The sequence below is a fragment of the Bombus fervidus genome, chromosome 1 (genome assembly GCF_041682495.2).
Source record: "Bombus fervidus isolate BK054 chromosome 1, iyBomFerv1, whole genome shotgun sequence".
Classification (NCBI taxonomy): Eukaryota; Metazoa; Arthropoda; class Insecta; order Hymenoptera; family Apidae; genus Bombus; species Bombus fervidus.
The window spans coordinates 9,302,331-9,328,178 of record NC_091517.1 but is presented as its reverse complement, the minus strand read 5'-3'; the positions used below and the strand labels follow the sequence as shown (position 1 = coordinate 9,328,178).

Below are 25,848 nucleotides of genomic sequence, written 5' to 3'. Positions count from 1 at the left end.
GTCTTTTGTTTGTGCCAATCTACTGTCAATTTCAGTCTACATCTTTATAATTCTGTTAAGATAAAGTAGAATTATCTATCTCGAAGTTGGCGCATCGCGATCGATCAGAAGAACATACCGTAGCTTTCTATCGTTACGAAGAACCTTGATCAACGGATTAAAAGAAGGAACGTGTAATTAATAATAAATCAAATGATCTCGTCAGTAATTTTCATATCGAATCGATATCTTAATATTTAATATTTTACATTATTGACGAAATCACTATTATCAATCATGAACAATATCAACGTCTGATTTTTATCAGTACCAATTCAAGTTCTTTCAATGCATAACATTTTCCAGAATCGAATGTCATCGATGTCACCCACGGATCAACTTTCACCGGAGAATGAGACGTTAGAAAGGCGGAACTTGAAGAGCATATTAAAGAAATTGTCGGCCGGCAGCAGAACTGGAAGCTCCGAGACCTCGGCGACGAGCACGCCGGATCGCGAAGCGGCTACCGCCGAATTAAGGAAATTAATGAGAGCACCGACGATAGAAGGTTACGCGGCACGGCATTCGAAACTCTCGAAGAGCGTGACATTTAACAAATACACGCTGCAGAGCCCACCGTCCGAGCAGACCCCGGCAAATTATCCGCTTGGGTCACAGTTGTCCGACTCCCAAGAGCAGGCCTCACTGCCACCGCCCAATAAACTCAATTTCCGTCCTTTGGGCAGCGGAGGTATCCTGCAAATGGTATCTCGGCCACGAGAAGAGGAATACCTGGGGGAGATAGTCACCGGCATCAAAGAAGTCGTTAAGGCTCGTCTGGTAAGTCGCTATTTTTTTATACTTTTTCTCTCGTCGCGTAGAACAGCTCGTTGAAGGTAATTTGGATTAAACTTCGATACGTATGGCGAACTATTTATACAGAGTTAAATATTCAAATTTTGTCGAATTCTTCTCTAGAGATAGGGAATGGTGAAACAAAATATTTTCGAATGGTGTTATTTATCAAATGAAATGAAAGCAACTGTGATATTTTATTCGATGAATTTTCAAACATATTGAGATTTAATTGGCGAAAAAAATTAAAATTGACGGGAAAAGTTGAACGTAATCGAGAAAAATTAGAAAAATATTCTATCAATCCTTACGTTATTTGATACGATTGACTGTAATTAAATCGAATGTAATTAATTCGAAAAGTAGATAATTCTAATGGTAATTAATCAGAAATGATAATATCATTTTGTAGCATCTTTCATAAAGTAAAAAATACATATAAGAGATAGAAAGAAAAGCTGTGAATGGACATGCACAATAACTCTTTACTGCGTCTTTTCTTTATGTACTATCAATATTTACATAGTATTTAGACAGTTTCTTCAATATTTATAATAATCGCTTACTAGATATTTCAGAAAAACTGAATATTTTCTTCATTCATAAGAGTTAAACGAATGGAAGTTTGACACTTTTAAGTTTTCCTAGAATCAAGAATGTGTCCTTTCATCTGAAAAATCAATAGGTAGACTTGCGAAAGCCATTTATAAAATTTTCAAGAACTTAATAAGGATATCAAGAAACACGTTTGGAAGAATTACATTTCCTAGAGGAGGTTCTACAAGATTCCTTGGTTTCCTGTAATTTCCTTTGAAGATATTGGCTTCGAAGTTGTCGACTTCGGAGCTGTTCAACGTAAAGTTCTCGCGCACTGAGCCAGTTTGCAAGAAGTTTGTATCGCAACGGCTTATAACCTCGTTCTATTTACATGCTACTCCCTGTTTACAAATCACTAATATATTGCTTGTTAGCGTACTCTGCTTAACCAACGACATCCATGTGCTGTTAATTTCCCCGTTCGCAAATATTAATATGTTTCATAATATTTACATCAATGCTACAAAAGATGTGAAACTACTAATTTTACACTAAAGCAAGTGAAATTTTTTTATTAAAAAATTATGTACATGAAATATGCTGATGTTAGAAATAGAGAGAGAAGTATTCTAAGCATAAAAGAAATTCTACTTTGATAGCATATCAGAAACGTCTGGGGTAGAAAAATTGTAATATGAATGGATTAAATTATTCATGAATTAAAGAAATAATTGCAATAGTATCTTAGAGAATTTATAGAAACAGAGAAGTGAAAGTATAGATACATAGTAAAATATTGGACTTTGTAATATACAGTCTAGCCTGTCGACCTATCACCACGATATTAAAAATATGTTTGGATTTTTCGAAAAGTTATTTCAAAGAAAAATGCATCAATATCGAATAAGTGATACTTCAAAATATCTTATTCTTTTTACAAAAAATAAAAATCACGTTACTTATTTAAAGTAATCTCATCTACTACTTAGAGTAAACTAAATTACACCTAAACAGAAAATTACACCGTGACACAGCTAGCCTTCGGCAAACTCAAAACTAGACACCAGCATACTGACTTTATTACTCGCAACTAATATACGCATACGAATAAAATTTCAGGAGGACATACAGACGAAGTTCGAGCGGCAGTTTACTTCGTTGGAATTAGAGATCCGCAAGCGAGACGAGATAATATCTCAACTTCAAGCAAGAATACTAGAACTGGAACAAAGAGATTCAAGAAACGGGGACGAGTCTTTGGGAGACAGTACAGAGCACGACGCCTCGTTCGAGGAAGACTTGGACGACGATCGTGAGGACCACCCGTTCATGAGAGACGGTTCAGTGGACACGGTCCTGACCACTCAGTCGCACTATAAACGTTGCTCGCCATGTATAGAGTCTAGTTCTCATAACCGAAGATCCTGGGAAGAACACTCCGAGGAAGAAACATTAGAGCTTCAAGAACTCCCTAGCTCGATCGTGCCACAGTCTCTGTGGAGGGACGAGGTGGCGATCGATCTAGAGTCTAACAGCGAGAGCAGCAGATCCGAGGACGAATTCGACGATAGATCCGGAAGAGGCGACAGCGAGAACGACGGCGATGACGACGAGGAAGGTGAAGTGCGTGGAGAGGGACATAATAATTGGGAGGCGGCTATGCTAGCCCAGGAACTGGAGGCCAGGCGGAGAAGCAGCGAGGACGCAAATCCGGGCTCCTAGCGCATTAACGAAATCCTAGATGTATTGTGTTATCTCACCAGCACTTTGCACCCCAGGGGTTGGTGTAACGGCCCAGCAACTGCTACAGGCAGCGCGGCCCTCTGCGAGAACGATTGCCCTTACTTACAATTAGATTTCGATAGAATGAACAGTTGTAGGGAGACCATGATGTAAAACTGATGTGTAAGATTCTAGGGCATTGATCGTTCCTTTCCTATGATCCTGGACTTTTGTCACGTGGAGATTCGTGGGCCAATATATACGACCTTCGTGAGGGGAGCGTATACACGTGTTTCTAAAGCCTCCGCACGCCGTGAATACACACGTAAATTGCGTTCTAGTCGCATTCCCTCTTTGTGCACATCTACCCAACATACCACACACGTACACATGCAGATACGCTAGTTCGAAGGATTGTTCTCTAGGTTTATTTCTCACAAATCTTCTACCACTACTCGTCTGCTTTTGTTTGATCATTGATCGAAGATCGTGATCCTCTTATCCTTCGAGGGACCTTTCATTTTATTTGGCGATATCGAACAACGGCTTCGGTTAGATAATCAAATTTTACGTCAATCATTTTGGTTGAATAAAGGGAATTGGTATGGTTTCGGGAGAAATAAAATGGAATTCGAATATACTTTTTCCTGTCTCTAGCAACTAACTATACGAAATCTTTTATTCGAAAATTAAAGTTTATAGCGGTTTGAAATTATATATAGATATTCATATCTACTACGAAGACTTGACTTAAGGATTACGAGACGAATTTTACGTGCTACGTTACGATCAATACGAAAATACATATATTTACGAGTAGCTAGGCACTACACACGTGTGTTAACGAAATTATATTCACGATGTATTACGTTAAACGTTGATTAAATTGTAAAATATCGCTCGATTAGAAGTGATATTACAAGTGTCTGTAAAAATTTTCCACCAATTTGGAATTAACGTTTCTCTTTAAAGAGCTGGATGCCAGAGGGTTACGCAGTGCCCGAAAATCAGTTCTGTGAAGCTAAAAGTTCCAAAACGATCTCGCGGCTTTCTGAACCATATAACTTCATGAAATATTGCGTGTATGGTACAAATTACGATTAATTTACATTAACTTCGCCTAATTATCTTGTCATTACTCACGAATTCAGTTCATTTTTCTAATCGTTTTTAAATTTATAACTTCCAGCAATTGATATACCTACATACTTCGGAAGAAAAGAGAAAGTGATAAAACAGAGTGAAATTTCGTTTCTGCGAAAAGACGTGCTGATGGATTTAAAGGATATCTTGAAGCAGCATGTGAAGTGCAATTACATTGATTAATTTTTAAGAGTTGAACGTTAATATTTTCAAGTTTATGGACAATTCAGCCTCTCCTCGCTTTTCTGATAGTCGTGACAACTTAATTTCAACAGAATTTCTCTTGTCCACGCGCAAATTATAAATAGATTACAATTTCGACTCAATCGATTAACTTATTTTATCATCTAATAGACATAATAAGTGATTAAGTATAGATATCCTCTTAATTGCAAGAAACTCGTAGAAATAAATCGTGTCTTTTGAAATAACGCAACTAAAACCTTTAATTGTTAAAGTTAAATTAACAGTGTACTTAACTAATGATACGCGATTTTCCTTTAAAGTACAAGAAATTTCATTTTCCATTTTCATAACGATATTTTTCTTTTCTCAGTTTTAAAGAAGATTCTTGATCTCCGTGTTAAAGAATATTTTTATTCAATTAAAACTTACGAAGTTTCATTAAATATTTACTGTTAATAGCTCGCATAGAGTTGAAATTTTACTTATGTTATACAGTTGTTGCATTGTAAATAATCACAGGTGCCTGAGAGGATATTATACTTGATATATATAGAACTATAAAATGTTAAGCATCTATTTAAATGTGTAATGTGTACACCGGACGGACGATACTCAATTACAAACAATATCGCGTTGGTTTCTTTTTCATTCCATGGAGAAACATTGTGCAGAAGAAGTTGATCGAAGACGAATTCACGTGATACTCTTTTCATTATCTGCCTTAGCTATTACGAACTACAAATATGATACAAACTTGTTACCGATTGTCCGTGAAACACTGTGAATGCTTCATTTTCTTTTGTTACAGAGCAATACGTACCTCTATATCGTTTCACGAGATACTTGTTAAATAAGGAATACTAAAATAAATTACGAATCTGTTATTACGAAAGAGATATATCTATATGCATACATAATGAATACAAATACACGTACACAGATAAACATACATATATATATATATATATTTATAAGTGGACAATTTTAATTTCATATCTCAAGACGCTAATTAAGAAACCTATAAATTTTCTATAAATAGAGGGTTTGCGTAATTTTTCATCAGCCCCCCGACCCTCCACCGCTACCCCAAGAAAATTGAACTTTTGCTTCCCGTTCTCCCTCATGCCGCTGCTCATTTATGTGATCATTTTCATCATTTAATGAGAAACGATATACCATGGTCGGAAAAAAGGAGAAAATTAAATATTCAATATTAAAACGTAACGAACGAAGAAAAAAAATTTTCGGCGACACGTATGCACATATACACGTACACACAGGCATACATAGATACACATAATTTAATTAAAAGAAAAAAGCGACAAAAGTTAATGGGAATTATATGATGTATACTGACCAGACCAAGCTCAATATTTCTAGAGTCTTTACAAGATAAATAAATCTGTTAAGTGAGAAATGACTATTAAATTAAGTAAGGAGAGGAAATCTATTAAGAAGAACTTGTAAATACTAGCCTATAATTTATTTATCTATGAATGCGAGGGAAAGCGCGAATGACGAGACACATATGTAGAAGAGAAAAGAGAAGAGAGGATTATATTTAGTGTGCGTGATAGAGAGAGAAAGTGTGAGAGAAAGAGCGGGAGAACACAAGTGAAGGAAGAGAGCAAATGCGAGTGAAAGAGGAAAACGAAGAATGCGTAAAACAAGAAGAGGTTATGGCGAACTATTATGGTGAAAAGCATTTTAGATGCTGATATGTACCTACTACGCGAATGAAAAGAGTATACAATAAAGTAAACAAATGTTTTCAAACTTTGTGTTTTTCATGTGGCCCTATAGTAACATTTATTTATGTCAATGAACAGTAAACAGATAAAATTTCAAATATATTTTCATGTTTTGAGACAAACCGAGTTTTTTTTATAAAGAATGTTTCAAGTATAGTGTAAAATTAAACATTGTTAAACATTTTCTAAAATAGCGTATGTTTCAAGTATTATGCAAATCTTTAATGGTTTGAAAATCATTTTATTAATTGTTTCAATTTCTTTATTATCAAATCGATGAAAGAATAGAGAATAATTTAGAAAACAAGTTAAAGTTTCTCAAGTCTTGTACACATATTATAACAATTATCCAAAAAATGTATATTTTACATAACGACCATATATATAATATATACATAATAGTCATACATGTACCTTATAGTATTCTAAATCAGCTACTTTTAATCCCGTCAAATTGATATACAGTTGCATGTTATCACAGTAATTTTCACTAATATTAAACACATAAAAGTATCCAAAAATACTTTTCACTTCAACACTTTCATTTAAGTATTATTATTATTATGGTGCAATTAAATCAAAGGTTAAAATTTGAATAAAATGTGAAAACTAAGAAACCGAAAACAATTCACATCAATTATTCGTCACATCATTAATTACTTTTAATACAGCAAATTTAAGGTTTCTATGCGTATTCTAATTTATTTTTAAGCTTTTTAATAAAGACTGGCATAGAAATATTATAACATGATTCCATATTAAATTCAACTGACATCTTCGATATTCAAATCTAGCGCATTCGAAGCTTTCGATAAATATCGAGTACGATATACGTCGTTCGACTTTGAAGTAGCTACATAACCTTGAAATCATAATAATAACAAAAGCGTCACGAGTGGGTTTTGTTATCAAATATTGTGTGTGTTCCAACTTCATTTTTGAAAACGCGCCGTTTAGTTGTGATGTGGAATACGTGATTTTACCTGTAATTTGTTAAGGATGGGGGACATAAGGGCCGGTCTCGAGGAATTAAAACTCGAAGGGGCCTTATTCACCGATATTAAGTTCTACGTCAGCGGCGTAGGTGAACCTAAGGTATGTCATTTTACTGTTTCCCGCGTTTTTCCTTTACCTTTGACATAATGTTACTAATTTCATAATATCGATATTATTATATTTTAATCATTGAAAATCGTGATCTGTCCACAATTACTCCAAATTAATCGCGATTGATACAAGAGAGGTTATAAAATGGAGTCAAATTTAACAGACTGTACTCCTTGAATATGAAGATGACAACAGACTTTTAGAAAGCATTAATTGTATAGCATTTTTCAACATAGAATATTTTGTTGTATTAAATTAGTTAAAGTTCGTCAAAATTTTTAATGTAAATTAAATAGAACATATAATATTTTGTAACAATTAAAAATTTAACAATTAAGATTAATTAAGAATTTTGTAAAACTAGGAACTGACTTCATCGCTTCATGCACTTTTATATATGCTTTAATTTTGGAACAAAAATTTGGGACATTTGTCACCATATAAATGCATGATTCTAACAACGCATTAAAACAATTTTTGTGTATTAGAAACAAATATTTTTTTAAATTGTTTCCAGATTATAAATTTACTACAGGAGAGAGGTGCTGAAAGATCAAATTATTTTAGTGATTATATTACACATTTAATAGCAGGCTATAAAGCACTGGAAAATGATATATGTGCTGCAAAGGATATCTATGAGATACCAGCAGTTACACAAAATTGGATTTTATATTCTGTCAAATGTAATAAACTTCTGCCGTATCCTTTATTTAAAAATTTGTAATCTATTGGTAATATAGAAAATTTTAGTTTAATAAAACATTAGAGTAATTCAATGGTAAATTTTATTTCATTTTTGTATAGGAAAAATATTACATTACTGTAATAAATTTCATCTATATAAGAATAATTCATTTCCTTATCTATATAATAATATAGGCCTCACTATTTTTCTCCTGATGATACACAGTTATTTTCAAATGTACGAGCATGTGTGTCTCAGATAAGTCGTGCAGACAGCAAAAGTCTATGGGCAATGATCACGCTCCAAGGTGGTAAATGTCAATTACGCTTAGATCGGTATTGCACTCATTTAATTACTGGAAAGGCTGCTGGGCTTAAATATGAAACTGCAATGAGGCATCCTATCCAGATTGTAACTCCAGATTGGGTAACAGAATGTTGTAAAAAAAGAACTATCGTGAGTGAGGTAGAATACCACCCAAGACTATTAACATATCCAAATAGTTCTACAGCCATGATTACTGGCTTTATGGATGAAGATACTGAAAATAATACTGCACGAGAGGAACAAGAGAAAACTAAAGCCATGTTGGAACAACTCAAACAACGGATGCCTTGGAATCAACCGAGTCCACCGGTATCTTCCAATACTTCTCATAGCGTAAACACAGCTAATGCAACTGTAACTGCAATTCCATATACAACAAGTGGGCAAAATAATGTCAATCCACAGCAACATCTTCCACGACCAATACCTACAGCAAGTTTATCCAATGCTTCCACAATTGCGTCTTCTGTTTCTGATCAAAATGTTGCACAAACTACTTGGTTGCCACAAGCCTCTCAACAAAATAATGTTGCTCAAATGAAATCTATACCATCACAAATACAACAACCAGAATTATCGCCGCAGCAACAACAACAACAAATGAATATACAGCATACATTAATACAACAACAACAATTAAATCAGCAACAACAGTTACCTCAACAACTTACACAGCATCAACAATTACAACAACAGCAATACACGCAGCAACAGCTTTTGAATCAGCAACAGTCTCCGCAATTAACATCTCAGCAACAACAGCAGCAGCAATTAATCGGAACGCAGCAGCAGTCACTTGCACAGCAACCATTGATGACACAACAACAGCAGCAACAAATCAATTCACAATTACCTCAACATCAAATGTCATCACCACAGCAATTATTAACACAGCAAAAACAGCTAAACCAACATCAAATTCTTCCGCAACAACAAATAAATCAACAACAGCAACATTTACCACAGCAGCAGCAAATTACTACTCAACAACAATTAGTCCAACAACAACAAGTGCAACTAACACCCCAACAGCAACAGCAAATAGTTTTACAACAACAGATTCCTACTCAACCACAACAAATTGGGACACAACAGCATCAATTGAATCAACAACAAGCTCCACCGCAACAACTCACATCCGAACAACGGCAACTTATATTATTGCAACAACAGCAACAACAGCAGAAGATTCAACAAATCTCTCAACAGTTGCAACAATCTGCGCCTCAAGGTTCACAACAATTTGTTATAAGAGACGGTCAATTACAGCAGCAACCTCAGAATCAACAATTAATGGGTCCTAATCAGCAAGGTTTTATTGTACAAAGAGATTCGCAATGGCAACAGCAACAATACCATTTGCAATTACAAAGACAGCAACAACAACAAATCGGCCCGCAAAGACCAAGTGGACAATGGGCTCAACAGCCACCACAGCCACCAAGGCAGTTAATTCAATTGGATGCTCAAACTCATCAACAGTTACAACAAATGGATCCACAGCAAAGGGCTCAATTTATCCAAAAAATTCAGAAACAAAGAAACTTATTACTGCAGAGGCAAATGCAAAATCGTCAAGCGCAACAAGGCGCGCATATCGCTGTTATACGAAGTCCAGGGAAACCAGTTCAACCTGGTGGTTTGCAGTGGATTCAGCAACCACGTCCTCAGATGATAGGACCTCAACTTGCGCAAACGCCTGGTCAAAAGCCAGTACATTCTGGGGTTCAACCACCAGCCTTAACACCAATTAATTCTTCTAATCAGGTGATCGTGCAAACCAATCAAAATGTGCAAGGTCCACAAGCTGGCCAACCTGGTCAAACGTTTCAACAGGGTCAAGCTTTAACTCCTCAACATATAGCGCAATTACATATGCAAAAACAGCAACAAATGGCAAGGTTGCAACAACTGCAACACTTACAGCAACAGCAGCAACAACAACAACAACAGCAACAGGGCGCGCAACAAGAGCCTCCCTTGACTTCGTTGTCGAATAATGCCCAAATACCACCAGACCAACAATTAGTCGTTAATGCAAAGACAAAAACGGCCCTGGCAAACATGTTGACGAATAGATTACAGGGTAGTGCTGCTGAAGGTAGTGCGGCGGGTCAACTAAGATTAATGACCGCGCAACACAGACCACCGCCGCCGCCGTCTCAGGATCCACAACTTCTGGCGGCATATCAGCGAAGAACCGTTGGTAATATCACAAATGGAACGCCACCCGGTGCGCCAATAAAGATGCAGTATGCTTCGGTGATGCCTCAAGCGAAAGCTCAGTTCTATGGTCACAATCCAAATCTGAAACGTATGATTTTCCAGTTTCTTCAAAATACTTAATTATGACTACGTTCTTTTATGTACCTGTATTTTATCCGATTGGAAATTTTCTTGAAATCCGCAGTATACTACTCATTAATTCATCTTCGTCTTTTATCTGGAAACTTTCTTTTTCACTAGAGTAATAAATTGTTATTTCTTTCCAGTCCCACCAGATCTATTTTTGCTAGGTTGTATCTTTGTTATCGTCGAGTACGATGTGCAACGTCCGAACGATGTTTCCGTATGGAAACAAGTGATCGAGAGACACGGCGGAGAGGTGGAACCGCAATATTGTACCCGAGCTACTCATGTACTTGCGATTACGCAGAAACATCCGACAGTAGTGCAGGCATTACGGGAAGGAAAACGTTGCGTCAGTGCTCACTGGCTATCGGATGTAGTCAGTAAACAGCAGGTAGTTCCACCTTGGCACGCACTGCATTTTCCAACACCATTCAGCTTGACAGAACTTCCGTGTGCAAAACAAATTGTATCACCGTCTGGATTTGAAGGAGAAGAGCGAGCGAAGGTGAAGTATATGCTGGAAGCATTGGGAGCTAAAGTTACCAATTACTTCACCAGGCACAACACTCTCCTCATTTGCAGAAGGTAGAGATGTTTTGTTACTCAACATAAGCAATCCTGATATTATTGGGGCTTTAATTCTTGATTTAAATGAATAATTGAGTTATATGAATTATACCAATGGGTATAGTAAAATGTTGGTGGACACGTTTAGAAATGAATTTGACAGGAAAGAATGATGGAAGACTTTATGTTGATATTTGTCTTATTTGACTTTGTTTCTAAAATGTTAAGATATTACAGGAGTTATTATAAAATATTCTTGATATCTAATAATTATTACTTTCATTAAAGTATGAAGTGAATGAAAACAGTGGCATGTTAAGTTAGGTTTTATTTGTTGATTATAAATGATTTATTTTTGTATGCATTATGCATATAAATTTTTTATATAGAGTATATAACATCAAATTTACCTGAAATAATATGTAATGGAAATATTTATAAGTAATCACCAAGATTTTACATGTGATACAACATACAAAGTGCAATTAATAACATTTTTAACAAAATTACAGAAATCCAAAGTATCTATCATTTGGAAACAACGTCAAATAAGATAAACATGTATGTAAACTTCTTTTATTTATTTTACATACTAAATTCATCCTTTGCTCCAAATGTACAGAGAACAGAGTAAATGAAGTATAACCACCTTTTATGATACCACGCGTAACGATCGATCATTCGTTACTACCGACATCCTTATATTTAACAAAAACCATTTCAGACCGGACGGTCAAAAATATAAAAAGGCTCGAGAATGGCAAATTGGAGTTGTAAACGCACAATGGTTGACGGATTTGCTCTGCGGACAAATGAATGCGCTGCATCAAACCGAAAATCCGAAATATCAGCAGTACAGTCTGGGCAATCCCTTTAGATTGGATTATTCGCTAGTACCTCATTTAATGGGTATCGTGAATTTGACCAATTGTATCTTTTTCCAACAAGAAAACCATAACTTATTCATTCCATTAGTCTTTCTAAATTTAATTTTCGGGCTAATGTTAAAATACCATTTCTTTCAGCTGCATGGAAGATGCCAATAAACATTACTCAGGAATCGTACGATAAAGTAAAGCAGGTTGGTCAGGGTCCAAATTCGATAAGAAAGTATAAAAAGCCGCGATTAGACGGCCCGTTACTGAATAAAGATCCACATTTGTTGGGCTTGGACGAACCAATAGTCGTTAGTAATCCCGATCCTCCACCTCCAGATAAGCAACCAAGAATATTGTTCTCTGGTATTAATCCTAGGAAGCATGCGAAGGTAATGCATACAATGAAATTCAGTAAGATCTCCTATTTATACATTTTAAATTCAATGTATAAAACGCGTAAAACGAATTTAATTCATATTATAATAAGGATTTGAATTATTCGTTTAACAGAGAATTCGGGAATTAGGTGGTGCACTGGCAGCAAGTTGGCGAGATGCAACTCATCTCGTCATGACAGCACCAAGAAGAACTGTAAAATTGTTATGTTGCTTATCACGTTGTAAATATATTGTCACGTTACAGTGGTTACTCGATTGTTCCGCAAGGAACACATTTTTAGATGAAAGTGGATACATGCTTGGGGATCCAGAATTCGAGAAAAGTTTTAATTGCAATATTGAAAAGGCACTGGTCAGCCTTAATAGGGGAACAGTACTTAAGGTAATTCTTTTATTAGCTAAGCTGTTAATTTATTGGTAACATATTTTAATCGGTACCAATAGTTCGTAAGATGATCATGATTTAAAATTCATACTAAACATAAACATAATTATTTATTGAATAGGGTAAAATATTTTATGTTACACCAAGTGTAATACCATCGCCATCAGCGATCGCAGAAATAATTGAAAGTGCGGGTGGAACAATGGAAAAAACGCGAAGACCTCTAGCACAGATTCAAGAAATGAATAGTAATAAATTAACTTATATCATCATCACCCATGAAAATGATCTTCATCTTCTTTCTGACGTTTTACGTGTAAATATCAGTAAGTAGTTCCCATAATTTCTGTTTAATTTTTTAAAAAATATTGGAAGATATATATGAATAGTACAAAAATATTCTCTTACACTTTTTTTTTTTTTAATATTTGTAGGTGTGTTCAGTGCAGAAATCGTATTAGGAGCAGTTGCACGACAATACTTCCAAACTGAACAAATTTAAATACATGCAGTTTCCAATATACTGCATTTTAAACCCTCATACGGGCTTACTAAATTCTTTAGTAAGCTAGTTTGGAGATGAAAAATTTTGCTTACCTTCTTCAATGGGACAATAAAGAACATAATTTTATGATACAGGAGGAACTATTTTCACTGAAAACATTCCAAAACCTCTCCTTTCATGCTTCGTTTCTAAAAACAGCATATTTTGTATAGCATCTCGAAATAAATCATTTGATAGACCTGTTTTTTTGTAGTCAGGACATGTTGTTCATTCATAATTAAGAAATATTGTTTTACTTAGCATCTTGTAGTTATTTTTTCCACTCCAGTCTCTGTCTCTCTTTGCGCGCGTGTATTTCTCATATTTTGTCGTATATATAGAATTATACATATCATTCTAGTTTGTATCGTTGTACACTTATTTTCTTCCATTCTATATGTTTCGCTTACCACTGTCTTTATACAATAAGAAATGATTTATGTGTAAAAGTATGTATAATTGAAAATAAATAGAAATATGCATCATTGTGTTCTAATTGTGTTACTGATCGGGTTATGTTATTCTCAGTTCTATTAAAATCGGTTATAAAAAAGGTTTTGTTATGTATATGTAAATATATATTCATAGTCAACAGGATCATTTTATTGTACATACAATAAGTCGGGTTAACATTGTAAGAAAAGTGTAAACATATGTGTCGTAATGGAATGCTATGGAATTAAAACTAGAATACGTAATAAACAGTTCTCTACAAATTAATAAAACTATATACAATTTGCATAAAACTATATGAGATAAAGAATATGTTTTATGCAGAGGAAAATAAATGCAGACGCAATCGATTTAAGAACGAAAAGTATGTCAGTAATAAATAATACGCACGATACGATATAAAATAATTAAATTACGCTATATCATCTATTCTTACAGGTAAATCGTATACTTTTATACACTTGTCATCATCAATTTCGTAAATACTGATACGGAGAGCACTGGCCGAGTAATAAAATAACAGAAACATGAATAGTCCAGAAATATTGCATTTAAACTCCACTTTTTGCAAGCACATAGGACCATTTCAATTGTTTATTGCCACGTAACACAACGAATAAATCGAAATGTAATCTATGACACAAGTCTAAGGAATCAAAATAAAGGTAATGTAACATCTTCGATTAATCAAGATTTGGTATTCTATAAATTAAAAACTATTCTACGAACTAACTATTCAAGGTTTAATATGATAAAATAATAATTTATATACAAAATCTAATCGACTAGCATATTTATAGTTACAAACATCAATAATTTATCAGTTAATCATTGATCATCAATTATTCTTAGAAATCTCTGTTTGTATCCAGTTTAGATGTTGAGCAATGTCTACATAAACGACGAATTGCGATAAGTCACAAGACATAGTGCTACTGTCCAAAAGGGACCTCGAAACGACCCCTCGCAGTAGATAACGATCCATTTCGCTATTGTATATCACGAAGCCGCTTCCGCTATCGCCGTTGCACGGGCCGCTTCCGTTTCTTTGACCAGCGCAGAATGTTCGGTTTGAGGTGAACGCGACGAAGTTGCTGTTGCTCCAGAGACAAACTTCCTGCAATTTATTCATCGAACATTATTCACATGTGGTTGAAACGCTTAGAATTTCGTACATCAAACATAAAACTCTATTAAAATTAAATGATTAATTAAATCTATTCCATAAATCTAGAGTCAAGTCATCAATTTTGCTCCACAAGAAAGCATTCTACAGGGTATTTCACGAGACACGAAATTGCTGTGAACATTAATTCAGCATAAATCATTGTAAGTTCTATTTATTTATCAAATATACGATTATACGCAAGTAATCAATTTTGTATAAAAATTTTACCTGAGCCACGATCGGAACCTTGATCTGTCGAGGCTCTTGAACATACGGGTTTCCCAATTCGTCACGTCCCCAGCCTACTACGTAGCCAGCCTTGCCTACAACGTTCAACAGAAGCGAAGATCCGGACCAAAGACAAATAGGTTTTATCATCGAATTGAATTCCACTCTCTCTCGTAGTATCAATAGGGCTAGATCTGCATCGGCATTACCACCCGCGACAAAATCGGGGTGAACTCTGTACCCCATTATTTCCCGATTCTCTGAACCGTTCTCTCTCCAGTCTTGGAGTCGATAGCGTCCCAAGGATACCAAAAATGAGCCAGCAGGTAGATTTTCTTTATTCATTTGTAAACAGTGCGCAGCTAAAAGAATATGTTATAAACGTATAGTATTATAAAATATATCATAACTCTCGTCAATAAAATGCTAGATCGATGAATTATTCATAAATAGGCTGCGGATTTTCATGCAGTTGTAGAATATTTAGAAATACAAAAATGCACAGAATGTACCTAAATGCAAAAATATATAAAATATCTAAAATATAATATTCATTACTGTTATTTAGTAGGTAAAGCAAGTTTTTACTTTGATTGCATTTTTTCAGTTGTGATTCGCAAAAGTTTGAATTTGCATAAATATCCGCAGCTTTTTCATAAATATTTATAATTATTATTTGTCTTTGTGATGACTAAGGAAAAGCGAAATCTGCTTAGTCACTGACAAATTGACTTTTCATTTGCAATGTGTACTTCCTGATTTTGCTTGGTTTAATGATGGAAGAGGAATGAAAAGAGCCAGTTCAATTATTGGTACGATAACTAAAGCTTTTTTATATTTTTAAAGTAATCGCTCTTTCTCTCGCTACGAGTTTAGAGAATATTTAATATCGTGTTAAATTTCAATTATAGCATTAAATTGATATTTAAAACATAACACGTATGAATATTTCTTTCGCTGTCTGTAATGAACCTTTTACTTTAATTTAATACTATTATTAGTATATTATTATTATTATTATTATTATTATTATTATTATTATTATTATTATCTTCCTTTCAAACATTAGACGGGAAAAATATAAATAAATATTAAAGGCTTATTAAAGAAATTGAAGTTTTAAAAAGTACAACTCTAATTACTATATGTATGTACAGAGTTTGTTAAGGAATTAATTATGAACAAAGTTAAGTATGAAAAAAGTTACAAACCTGTAATAATATGTGTATTCGAAACCAACGTGCCTGCGCACTGATATTCAAATTTTAACTTAGCCAAAAAGATTGCTACCAACCATGGCCACTGACCAGGGGTCGCTTTCTCGCCTCTAGCTATGAGAGGATTAACAGGTTCGATACTGCTTCGACCACACGCTAGATTAATTCGTTCATTATTTGGCACATTTGGTCCTATTTGCGAGGATTGCGAAGGTTCGCGTCGATTGATTATTGATGGAGGTGAATATATATTTCCCACCCTGTTCCAATTATTATTGTCATTAAATTCTGGCTGCTTGCTGAGAGCATTTCCAGGTGGGTAGAGTGTGTGATTTAATACAATAGAGGTGACAATCGGCCCAGTTGCTGGAATTACATAAATAATTAACCAATTATTTATAATCGATTTTTCAAATTATCTTAGTTAAATTAACGTTAAATCAAACTGATTGTTACGTCGCGTGAGATGGTCCGTGCGACGTCCCACATGGTCTGGCCGACAAGGCCCACATACCGTTACACTGACCCGCAATAAACCTAAGGAACCACCATAAACCGAATCTTTTTAGCTTAATCTCTATTCATATAAGTATTTTCGGTTTGTGGATGGTTCTTAAAACAGTCCTTGGGTTTGTTGCACGCTCTTACAAATTACGGAGAAAGAGGATGTTTGTCTAGCGGAAAAGCAAGTTTTTCCCATGAACACCCATGGACACCCATGAGCCACGTCTGTAGGAGACTTTCTCCTCATATTTTCACTTATTAACGTTGGCTATAACCAATGGGCATCGCGGATCGTTACCCTTACTTTCCTACCGAAAAGTGTAAACAACGACAACTGTTGATTACAGTTTTATTCGACATTAAACCACCCCTGTTATCGTAATAGAAATAAGGAGATCGATCAGTTCGTGGCGTCGATTATCTAATCGTAACGGGAATTTACGACTCCCGCGAATGGTCGAATAAACACTGATCAAACTTTGTAAGTTTGTATATCTAAGAAATTATATTTCATTTGATGAATAGATTAAATGCATTAGATCATATACATAAAAATTGTAATTTAAATCAAAATTAATGTAAGTATTTAAGGAAATATAAAGATGTACAGTAATTGTCGTTAAATGCTTTGGCCGATTATTATATTCATTTAGCGCACTGACATAGATTAGATCAATGCAGACAAATTAAAGGGACTTATTTAATTAAAGGAATCTTTCAAACTGAGGGAGATGTTGATAATAACTTCTAATATTTTCTACGCAACATTAGTTTTAAAGAGAATGAACAATGCATGATTTATCTTTGAAAATGTATACATACCACGTGGACCGGAACAGATAAATTGATCGTTGAACCACAAACTGCTTAATAATGGTATTGGTCGAGGTAGAGGAAAATGGATTTTGTACGACAGAGGCCTGCCCTGGTTCACAGCCTTAATCGACTGTTCTTTCGAATTTGCCAATTCCAATCGTCCAACGTATTTCTGAAATACGGGAAAATCATTGGTACTAATTCGATATAATATTTTCCTAATATATACATATTTTTTTTTTAATGTGATCTGACTGAAATGAACATTAGAAACATCAATTCAAAGATATCTTCCCCATTTCATTTAAAACGATAAATGTTAATTATTTAGCTTATTACATATTCATCTAATTCTAGATTACTATTTTTATTATTAAATCTGGGAAAATTCGATGAGTTAACGTTAAACATACAATAGATTTGTATACACAACATCCAATAACGCAAATGCTTGGTAATGATTCAACATTCGTTAACGTTACTATATGACAAAAAGTTTCAGGCTTCGAATATATCACGGGTCATCACATTTAATCTTACGATTGTACGTAATTACGATCAAATGGGGATTTCAAAGAAAGATAGTAAGTACTTCATTCACGAAAAAACAAGATAGTTTGCAATATACAAGATCACCATTTATTTTCAATTATTCATTAGCGTAATGTTTAGTACCTACTACATTGAAGCAAATTTAACTCTTCTGACTGCATTTTTAAAAACTATTTTGAACTAAACACTTATTTACTTACGATACGTATTATATGAATCGTATAATGAATTGCTTTACTGCTGTATTCAAGAATTTAAAAGAACAGTGAGCCAAAGTGGTTAGCTCCACTTTTTGAAATTTTTTAAATTTCAATGCCAATTCACTTTGATCGATGCCTGTATCTTATATAATTTCATCAATTTTCTCCACGTTTTGTTTTGTGGAGTTCTAGTTTAGCCAAAAAGCGACTCGTACACCGAGAAAGACATTATATTTGATTCAAAGCGGCAGATATGTAGACAAGCAAGAAACTTTCATAGTCATATTTTTCAAGATTTTAAGGTCAGTAATGCTTAAAAATTCAATTTACCGAAGGTAGTGCAACAGCGATACTTAATCTGACGCTGAGTTGCAAGATAACTCCACGTGGTGGGAATGGTATTTCAATATAACCGATGAGTTCGTTTGAGACATCATCCTGAATATATTGGAAGTAATTGGGACACGGCGACTGGCCAACTATCCCAACAAACAATTGAAAAAGATACACCAGCAAAATAGTCTTGACGATGATACTGATCATCCTGGAACTCTGTAACATGATTATAATAAATTAATAATGTATCTCTGCAATTTTGATAAAAATATACCATTTGAATGGCAAGAAAACAAAGAAAGCAGATTACGTGGTTTTCGAGCACAGAGATAACAAATTTTTTCTTTCGACGAAAAAACGATCTTGTAGAGTGTAGAGAGAAATAGACGGTGAATCTAAACGAATAATTTCAAAAGGAAATCTAACCGAGAAGCGGCTCTATTCCGCTTTATTCTGATTAACACTGTGCTCGATACGCTTGCTCCAAGTTGAAGAAGATTCAAGGAAATTGATAGATTACTACAATAAAGATTCTATAATGTTTACCTCAGCAAGAGATAACCTCTGTTGATAACTTTTTCTCGAAACACTTTATTCAGCCAATCTTCGTTAAATACTCTGATTCTCTATACAGGAAGTTAGAAAAAATCAAAAATGTTTAGAGGATGTGATTCTCGGTAATGTGAAAAGTTTATGGACGAAAGCATCGTTCGAAGTTTATTTTTCCAGTTATAAACAATTTGATTTTATAGAAAAATACTAACAGCTACCGTAGATCAATGAATCAAATGATGAATCTGTTTCACTCGCATCTCATATTTCTTACTCCAAGGAAACAAATAATAGAATTTTGCCTGTGAGGAACATGAAGTGTAAATGAAATGAAGAGAAAGATTCGTCAGCAGATTCGTTGTTCTACGCAGTTATCAATGTACATATTTCTAGTATAAAACTAAATCGTTTGTGTATACTATTCATTATTTTAATATGTAAAATCATAAGTTATAGATATTTGATGTCTATCTTTTTTCTACCTTCATAGTTACTTACATGTATGTCAAAATCTACTTGAATTAGCAGCACTAAGTGACATTGATTCCATCATCAAGAAATTCGAATGGAAAAAGAAATTCTGAACACAAATTAATCACTATCACAAGTATGATCACACGAAACTATTCATCTCCTTTAGTATATCGTCAATTTCACAGATAACTAGATAAAATCATGAAAAATGTAGAAAGTACATTAAATATTCAAAAAATTGTTTCACGTCATAATATAGATCGATCAAGATTTTCTACGTTCAGAGTCGAACACTTTTCACTTTATATCGAAGTTTTTTCTTTACTTTATATCGAACTTTATATCATTAAGTTTTAACGAGGCGAAATTGATCACGGTCTATCTAACCCAGGTTGTCAGTTTACTTTGTAGGTAGGATTTCAACTGACGAGGTATATGACGAGGTTCACGAGGTACCTATCAGGTAGCAACTGTCAACGTTCGCCTTCTGACGCTTCTATGAATCCTCATGAGTGGTAGAGGGGCATCCCCGATAATACCACCTCTTGACCACTTCATTTGTATAATGAAACTACATTTTGTATGCGCATGACGGCAGAAGAAAAGAAAGGACTTTACGCGATGGTCCTTTCCCGGGAATCAGATTTCCATGAATCACGTTGAACGCGGAAACTACATCAAAAAAATGCAATTCTCACGATATTCTATGATAAACGTTCAAAATAGAACAACATATACATAGTTACGCAGATTGATACATCGAAAATATATGATTTAGTTTTGATGTTTTGTAAACAAAGAACAATATACTAATAGAAACACGATCGAAACTACGAAGAAATAAAAATATGTCATCTACTCATCGTGAAAGTTTAAAATCCAAAGTATTACTACGATTATATTGAAAAAAAAGATAGATTTAATCTTCTATGTTGCTATTCAAACTATATAGTAAGATCAAATTTTTCAAATGCCTCTCTTTTATCTGAAACATTTTTTCATACAACGAATAATTTATTTATTAATAATTTCAAATGTAATTATAATGTATATCGTGTCATTTTTGTACCTTATTATATGTAATTTGAATTTTCAATTTTTTGTATGTTGCAATAACTATAAATGTTTGAAGCTAAGAGAAACGAAAATAAGAAAAAATATGTTATACAAAGCATTGTTGTAAGCGTTTCGTTATAGAGATATAAACAAATATTGGACGCAGTTTAATATATGCGTAACGGTATTAATATTCTGCGTTAAAAAAGAAAATCGGCGATGTTTGATTTATCTCCACTGACAACTTTTTTTATCCTAGCAGGGTTCACTGTAAACCGAACGTCACGGTATTTTGTTACCGTTTGTCGTTTATAAAATATATATGTCGATATATACTAATATATCGATATGTATTTTGTGCATGATCTGTGTTGGGATATGCAAATCCCAAGAGAGTACCATCTGATGATGATAGTAATCAATGTTACGGGTTAGTGAAGGAATGCTGTATTATTACACACCTGTGCAAGAACTTTAATTGTTTATTGAGAAACAGTTGTATTTCGTGACTGGTATACCAATACAGTAAGGAGAAAACCCTTCCTTCCATAAGTTTTACAAGACGAAGTATATTCAATTCTTATAATAGCTATTTGTAATAGGTCCCGCATTTTAACATTCATTATGTCCGTGTCTGGATGGGCATAATAAACGACCTTTTTGCTGATCCGTTCTTCATAGTTGAGTATATATTGCTATCCTATAGCGCTTCAAAGGTTTCTATCAATTCAACTTAATCCTTGGAAGGCGGATGGTTCGGTCGACTACACGGGAAGCAATACTTGACATCGTTCAGATTCGGGGGTACGAGGGTTAGTGGAAAATGTATAATTGGTGTACATCCACAATGATTGAATACAGTTGAACAGTTGTCTTATATCTTTTTTATTTTATAAAAAATAAAAAATTAGTAAAATGAAAAATATACAAGAAGGTAGTTTGGTCGCTAAAACAAATTGTTTGGCTCCTGAGATCAATTCCGAGATCCTACATCTCTTGATTTTTACTTATTTTTACTTGCGGGGAATTCTAAGACAGAAGTACACGTGGAAAGCGTAAAATCAGTGCAACGAAATTCTCAAGAAATTTGGAATTATTTCGAAATGATAGTTTAAATACCTTAAGTGATCATCGCAAAATAAAAGACATCGAGCAGGTATGCACAGAAAAAGTAAACACAATTGAGTTTTCGTATTCTTTAATGTGCTACGTACATATTCAGACTGTGTTCAATATTTGCCTGTAACTTTGTAACAATGCATTTACACGATCCTATAATCTGTTGGTATAGTTTGCTGCATAGTAGCTGGAGCATAATCCATATACACCCTGTATACCCTCAAGAAATTGTATTATTTGTCCAATAATGTTGAGTGTTACAACATAGCCCGACGTATTGAAGATTCAATCAAGAACAATCGCTATTTTTGAGAAATAGAATTTTAGCGCTACGACCATCTGCGTACTACCACTCAAATGCTACGTAAGTAATTTAAAACATTTGCAATACCTGTATTTTTTATTTCTTTGCAGTATTTTTTCATAGTTTAATAACGTGTCGTAAACGTTGAGATTCCCAAAAGGGTGACCCCACAGGCAAAAAACACAAATTGTACAAAAAAAATATATTGCATCAGCACTAATCCTGGGTCCCTCCCCCCCCCCCAAAGATACAGCGCGTAATGGAAGGGAGAATACGATGTATTAAAAATCACCAAGATAACATATTTTCAGCAAAATTGCAGTATCTCTTCAGAATCGTCAAATCCAATCGTTATATCCCTATAAACGCATGCACACATACACACACCAGTTTTGTGCATAAATATATCTAAAATCGCAATCAATCAATCGACATCAGTCTATCTCCAATCACACATCGCGAAAACGAACAAGATTGATTACTTCCCTTGATCGAACGCGACCCTTTCGCTCAATTCTGCAAGTAGAAACATTCGGAAAGAAAGACAAAATATATTCACGTAGATATATAATGTTCTAGATATATAATGTTGATTCAACTTATTCTATCAAATAATCTAAATCGTTTCTATGTGTTTTAAGCCTCTTCCAACGGTACATCTTCAGTTATCGTGTACTTACATATATATGTACGTATACATTACCTTACCATCTATTTTTGTACCATAAACATACAATTCGTCTCTAGAGAGTAACCATAAAACCATAGAACAATTTAATTTCCTAGATACTTACTTAAAGCTTAAGGTTATTATATCCATAAACCACGTTTGTTGACATATTAAATAGTAGTTGTATCCCTTTGGTCGGTTCATTTCATTCAAAATTTTACATCCGCCACAATTTTTTTCACAGATGTAATAAAATTTAGAAAGGATAATTCATACGTGCATAGGTGAAACGACAGAAACGAAATTAACTAATTGTACACGATCTGCATTAATATTTCCAAATAATTTCAGTTTCCATAAAATTTTCCATTAAAATCTCTAAATAATATAGAAATAATGAAATATAATGAAATATATAATAATGAAAATACCTGAGTGTTAATTTAAATTTCATATGAGTTATTATGGGTGATTCCCAATTAACTTCTGTTGCAATATGTATATGTATCACATATGTTTCGTTCTTAACTGTCAATGAGTTCTTCCAATAAGCAGTTTTACGTAGTTGGAATTATCATTTTTTATTATTGTCTTCATTCTTTGAAATTGTTACAAATTGTTGCAAACAAATTGTCCTCTTGTCCATATGTTTTCGTATATTGACGAATACGTTCATGGGTAGGTATGTATATGAATTTGGTGTACATGAACCTGCTACGTTACTTTATTGTTAGTTAAATATGATCGATGTGTTCTTTCTTCCCAGAAGGAACAAACTAATTTTCATTCTTATAATAGCTTTTCTCAAAAATTAACTTTTTTTAAATAACTTATTTATTGTATCGATATTTTTTTCAATCTATTTTATGTCTCCTATCTGGTTTATTTTAAATACTTATATGTAAACATAATATGATTAAAAATTTACGACATAAGATATAACGTATATCTGTGTGTAAGCTTAATATAATTAAAAATTTACGATATAAGATACAATGATTCGAAACTTGATATAATATTGTCGACAATATTAGAACAAAGTAACCATACGCAAGTGATTAATGATTACATAAAGAAGATACTTCAATGGCATGAACCACAATTCTAGGATTCTCATTAATGAACATTACCTACTACAGCATTACAAGCGATTACATACGTGTAGGAATTATATCTATTGACAAATAATTATATGCAATACAAGTAATATAGTAGAGAAGCAATTTTTACTGCTAACATAACTGTTAGCTATTGGTACAATAAACTCATCATTTGAAATTATTCGATAATAACAGTCATATTTTCTTAATTCTTATTGCTTAATAATGTCTATACATCTAGATAACTAATCAATGACTATCGCACAATAGTTAAGAATTTCAAAACAAATCTTACGATTTATATAAATTGTTTCATTGAAGGAAGAAAGTAAAATTTTCAAAGAAATTTTATAAAATTAACAATATATATGTATATATACGAGTGTTATGATATATTAAACCAGATGTTTCTATGCTGACTTTCAATAGCGTAAATGTGGAGAAAAAATAATACTATGGAAACTAAGAAAAAAGTATTTAAAACTTCTAAGTAAATAAAAATACTTTTGTCAAGATGCCAGAAATTCATTATTTGCGCGAAATAATAAAACTAGACGAGAGTTCTAACATTGTAATGCCTAACGTATTCCTCGCATTTTAATCTTTTTCTTCTTCTAAAATTCTTTGCACGCGCTGCTCAGTTCATCCTTGCGTAACAACGTCTAACAAAAATGCAATATTTCAATACTCGATAAATATCTACCTCTAAAAATACACAGAGCATATCTTAATATTGTCATATAAATCAAAAAAATTCTTCGCTATTAATTGCATTACAAACATCTACCTTAAGTAAATGTAATTTACAAAGAATCTTATAAAGTTTAAGTATAAAGTTTCAAGATATATCTAACAATCTCTTGAAACGATATCTTACCTATTACAATAACGATAACATGACGTAAAATTTTTCAAGGATATACTTCATAATGTATAATCCACAAATATTGAACATAAAAAATAAAATTTCTCCTTTTGTGAACTGGCATGAGGTGAATGAACAAGTGGCCACACATTAAGAATAATTATAACTTTCTCCTTTTCCTAATCAAAACATTTGCTATTTTTTAAAATATAAAAGACTACTTGTTCTAGGATACTCACCCCGCTATATTTATTACCAATTCTCCTAAAACTACCTAAAACTACGTTGACAGCTGAATAAAAAACATCATTTCACGCGAAATGGACAGCGTCTGCGTGGAATCTACGAAATCAAGCGCAGAGTAAATAAGTACCATAACCATCATCGAGATATATTCTCCATACCAGAATATGTATTTTCACAACTCACCCGTGGGCTATTACTATACATCTGGTCATATTTTAATAGCGTCTGCTTGCAGTGGTTTAAGCTACTTTTGGAACACTTGATGAACTTCCGTTTTCCTTTCTTCTTTCCGATTTCTGAGAATAATATCGTCAAATTCTTCAAATAAATATTCGCGTTTTGTTATTTATTACCAATGCGTAGTTTTTAATTAATTATCAATCGATTTTTACAAACAGATCTCTATTAACCAAAATAGAAGAGGTGACATGATATTCCGATGCTTCAATATCACTTTGTATTTAGATTTCTATATATAGACGAGTTGCTTACAACTGATATGTCATAAACGGTTATATAGCCGAATTAGGAAATAATGGTAGGTTGATAAATTAAAAATGTTTCATGTA

General features: G+C 33.6%; 3 protein-coding genes and 1 long non-coding RNA gene across 20 annotated transcripts in view; 2 read left to right on the top strand and 2 right to left on the bottom strand.

Annotated features, from left to right (window-relative positions):
* Positions 1-6,198, top strand: part of LOC139997895 (uncharacterized) — a 203,810-nt gene extending 197,612 nt beyond the window's left edge. For all 14 annotated transcript variants that reach the window (XM_072021951.1, XM_072021943.1, XM_072021961.1 and 11 more), the window contains 2 exons: positions 346-819; positions 2,491-6,198. In XM_072021951.1, coding sequence (XP_071878052.1) covers positions 346-819; positions 2,491-3,093 — 1,077 coding nt within the window. In that variant the 3' untranslated portion in view covers positions 3,094-6,198. The remainder of the gene's footprint in view (positions 1-345; positions 820-2,490) is intronic.
* An 823-nt stretch (positions 6,199-7,021) lies between these two features.
* Ptip (PAX transcription activation domain interacting protein) lies at positions 7,022-13,511 on the top strand. Its single transcript, XM_072020890.1, has 9 exons — positions 7,022-7,268; positions 7,798-7,982; positions 8,163-10,609; positions 10,788-11,232; positions 11,939-12,123; positions 12,240-12,481; positions 12,603-12,872; positions 12,997-13,201; positions 13,310-13,511. The coding sequence occupies exons 1-9, from the start codon at positions 7,173-7,175 to the stop codon at positions 13,375-13,377; spliced, it is 4,143 nt and encodes a 1,380-aa protein (XP_071876991.1). The 5' UTR covers positions 7,022-7,172; the 3' UTR covers positions 13,378-13,511.
* A 1,088-nt stretch (positions 13,512-14,599) lies between these two features.
* LOC139997088 (serine protease gd) lies at positions 14,600-20,247 on the bottom strand. 4 transcript variants are annotated; one of them, XM_072021580.1, is made up of 7 exons: positions 19,944-20,246; positions 19,440-19,519; positions 18,888-19,109; positions 17,812-17,977; positions 16,480-16,851; positions 15,269-15,630; positions 14,600-14,989 (listed from the first exon to the last, which is right to left on the bottom strand). In XM_072021580.1, the coding sequence occupies exons 3-7, from the start codon at positions 19,098-19,100 to the stop codon at positions 14,711-14,713; spliced, it is 1,392 nt and encodes a 463-aa protein (XP_071877681.1). In that variant the 5' UTR covers positions 19,101-19,109; positions 19,440-19,519; positions 19,944-20,246; the 3' UTR covers positions 14,600-14,710. The 4 variants fall into 4 exon arrangements, with proteins under 4 accessions (XP_071877681.1, XP_071877732.1, XP_071877671.1 ...); XM_072021631.1 differs by lacking the exon at positions 19,440-19,519 and having other exon boundaries at positions 19,944-20,247; XM_072021570.1 differs by lacking the exons at positions 19,440-19,519; positions 19,944-20,246 and adding an exon at positions 19,168-19,363.
* A 3,258-nt stretch (positions 20,248-23,505) lies between these two features.
* LOC139997867 (uncharacterized) lies at positions 23,506-25,804 on the bottom strand. Its single transcript, XR_011803135.1, has 3 exons — positions 25,463-25,804; positions 25,046-25,375; positions 23,506-24,830 (listed from the first exon to the last, which is right to left on the bottom strand). It is a non-coding gene; the product is annotated as an uncharacterized lncRNA (long non-coding RNA).
* Between the last annotated feature and the right edge of the window lie 44 nt (positions 25,805-25,848).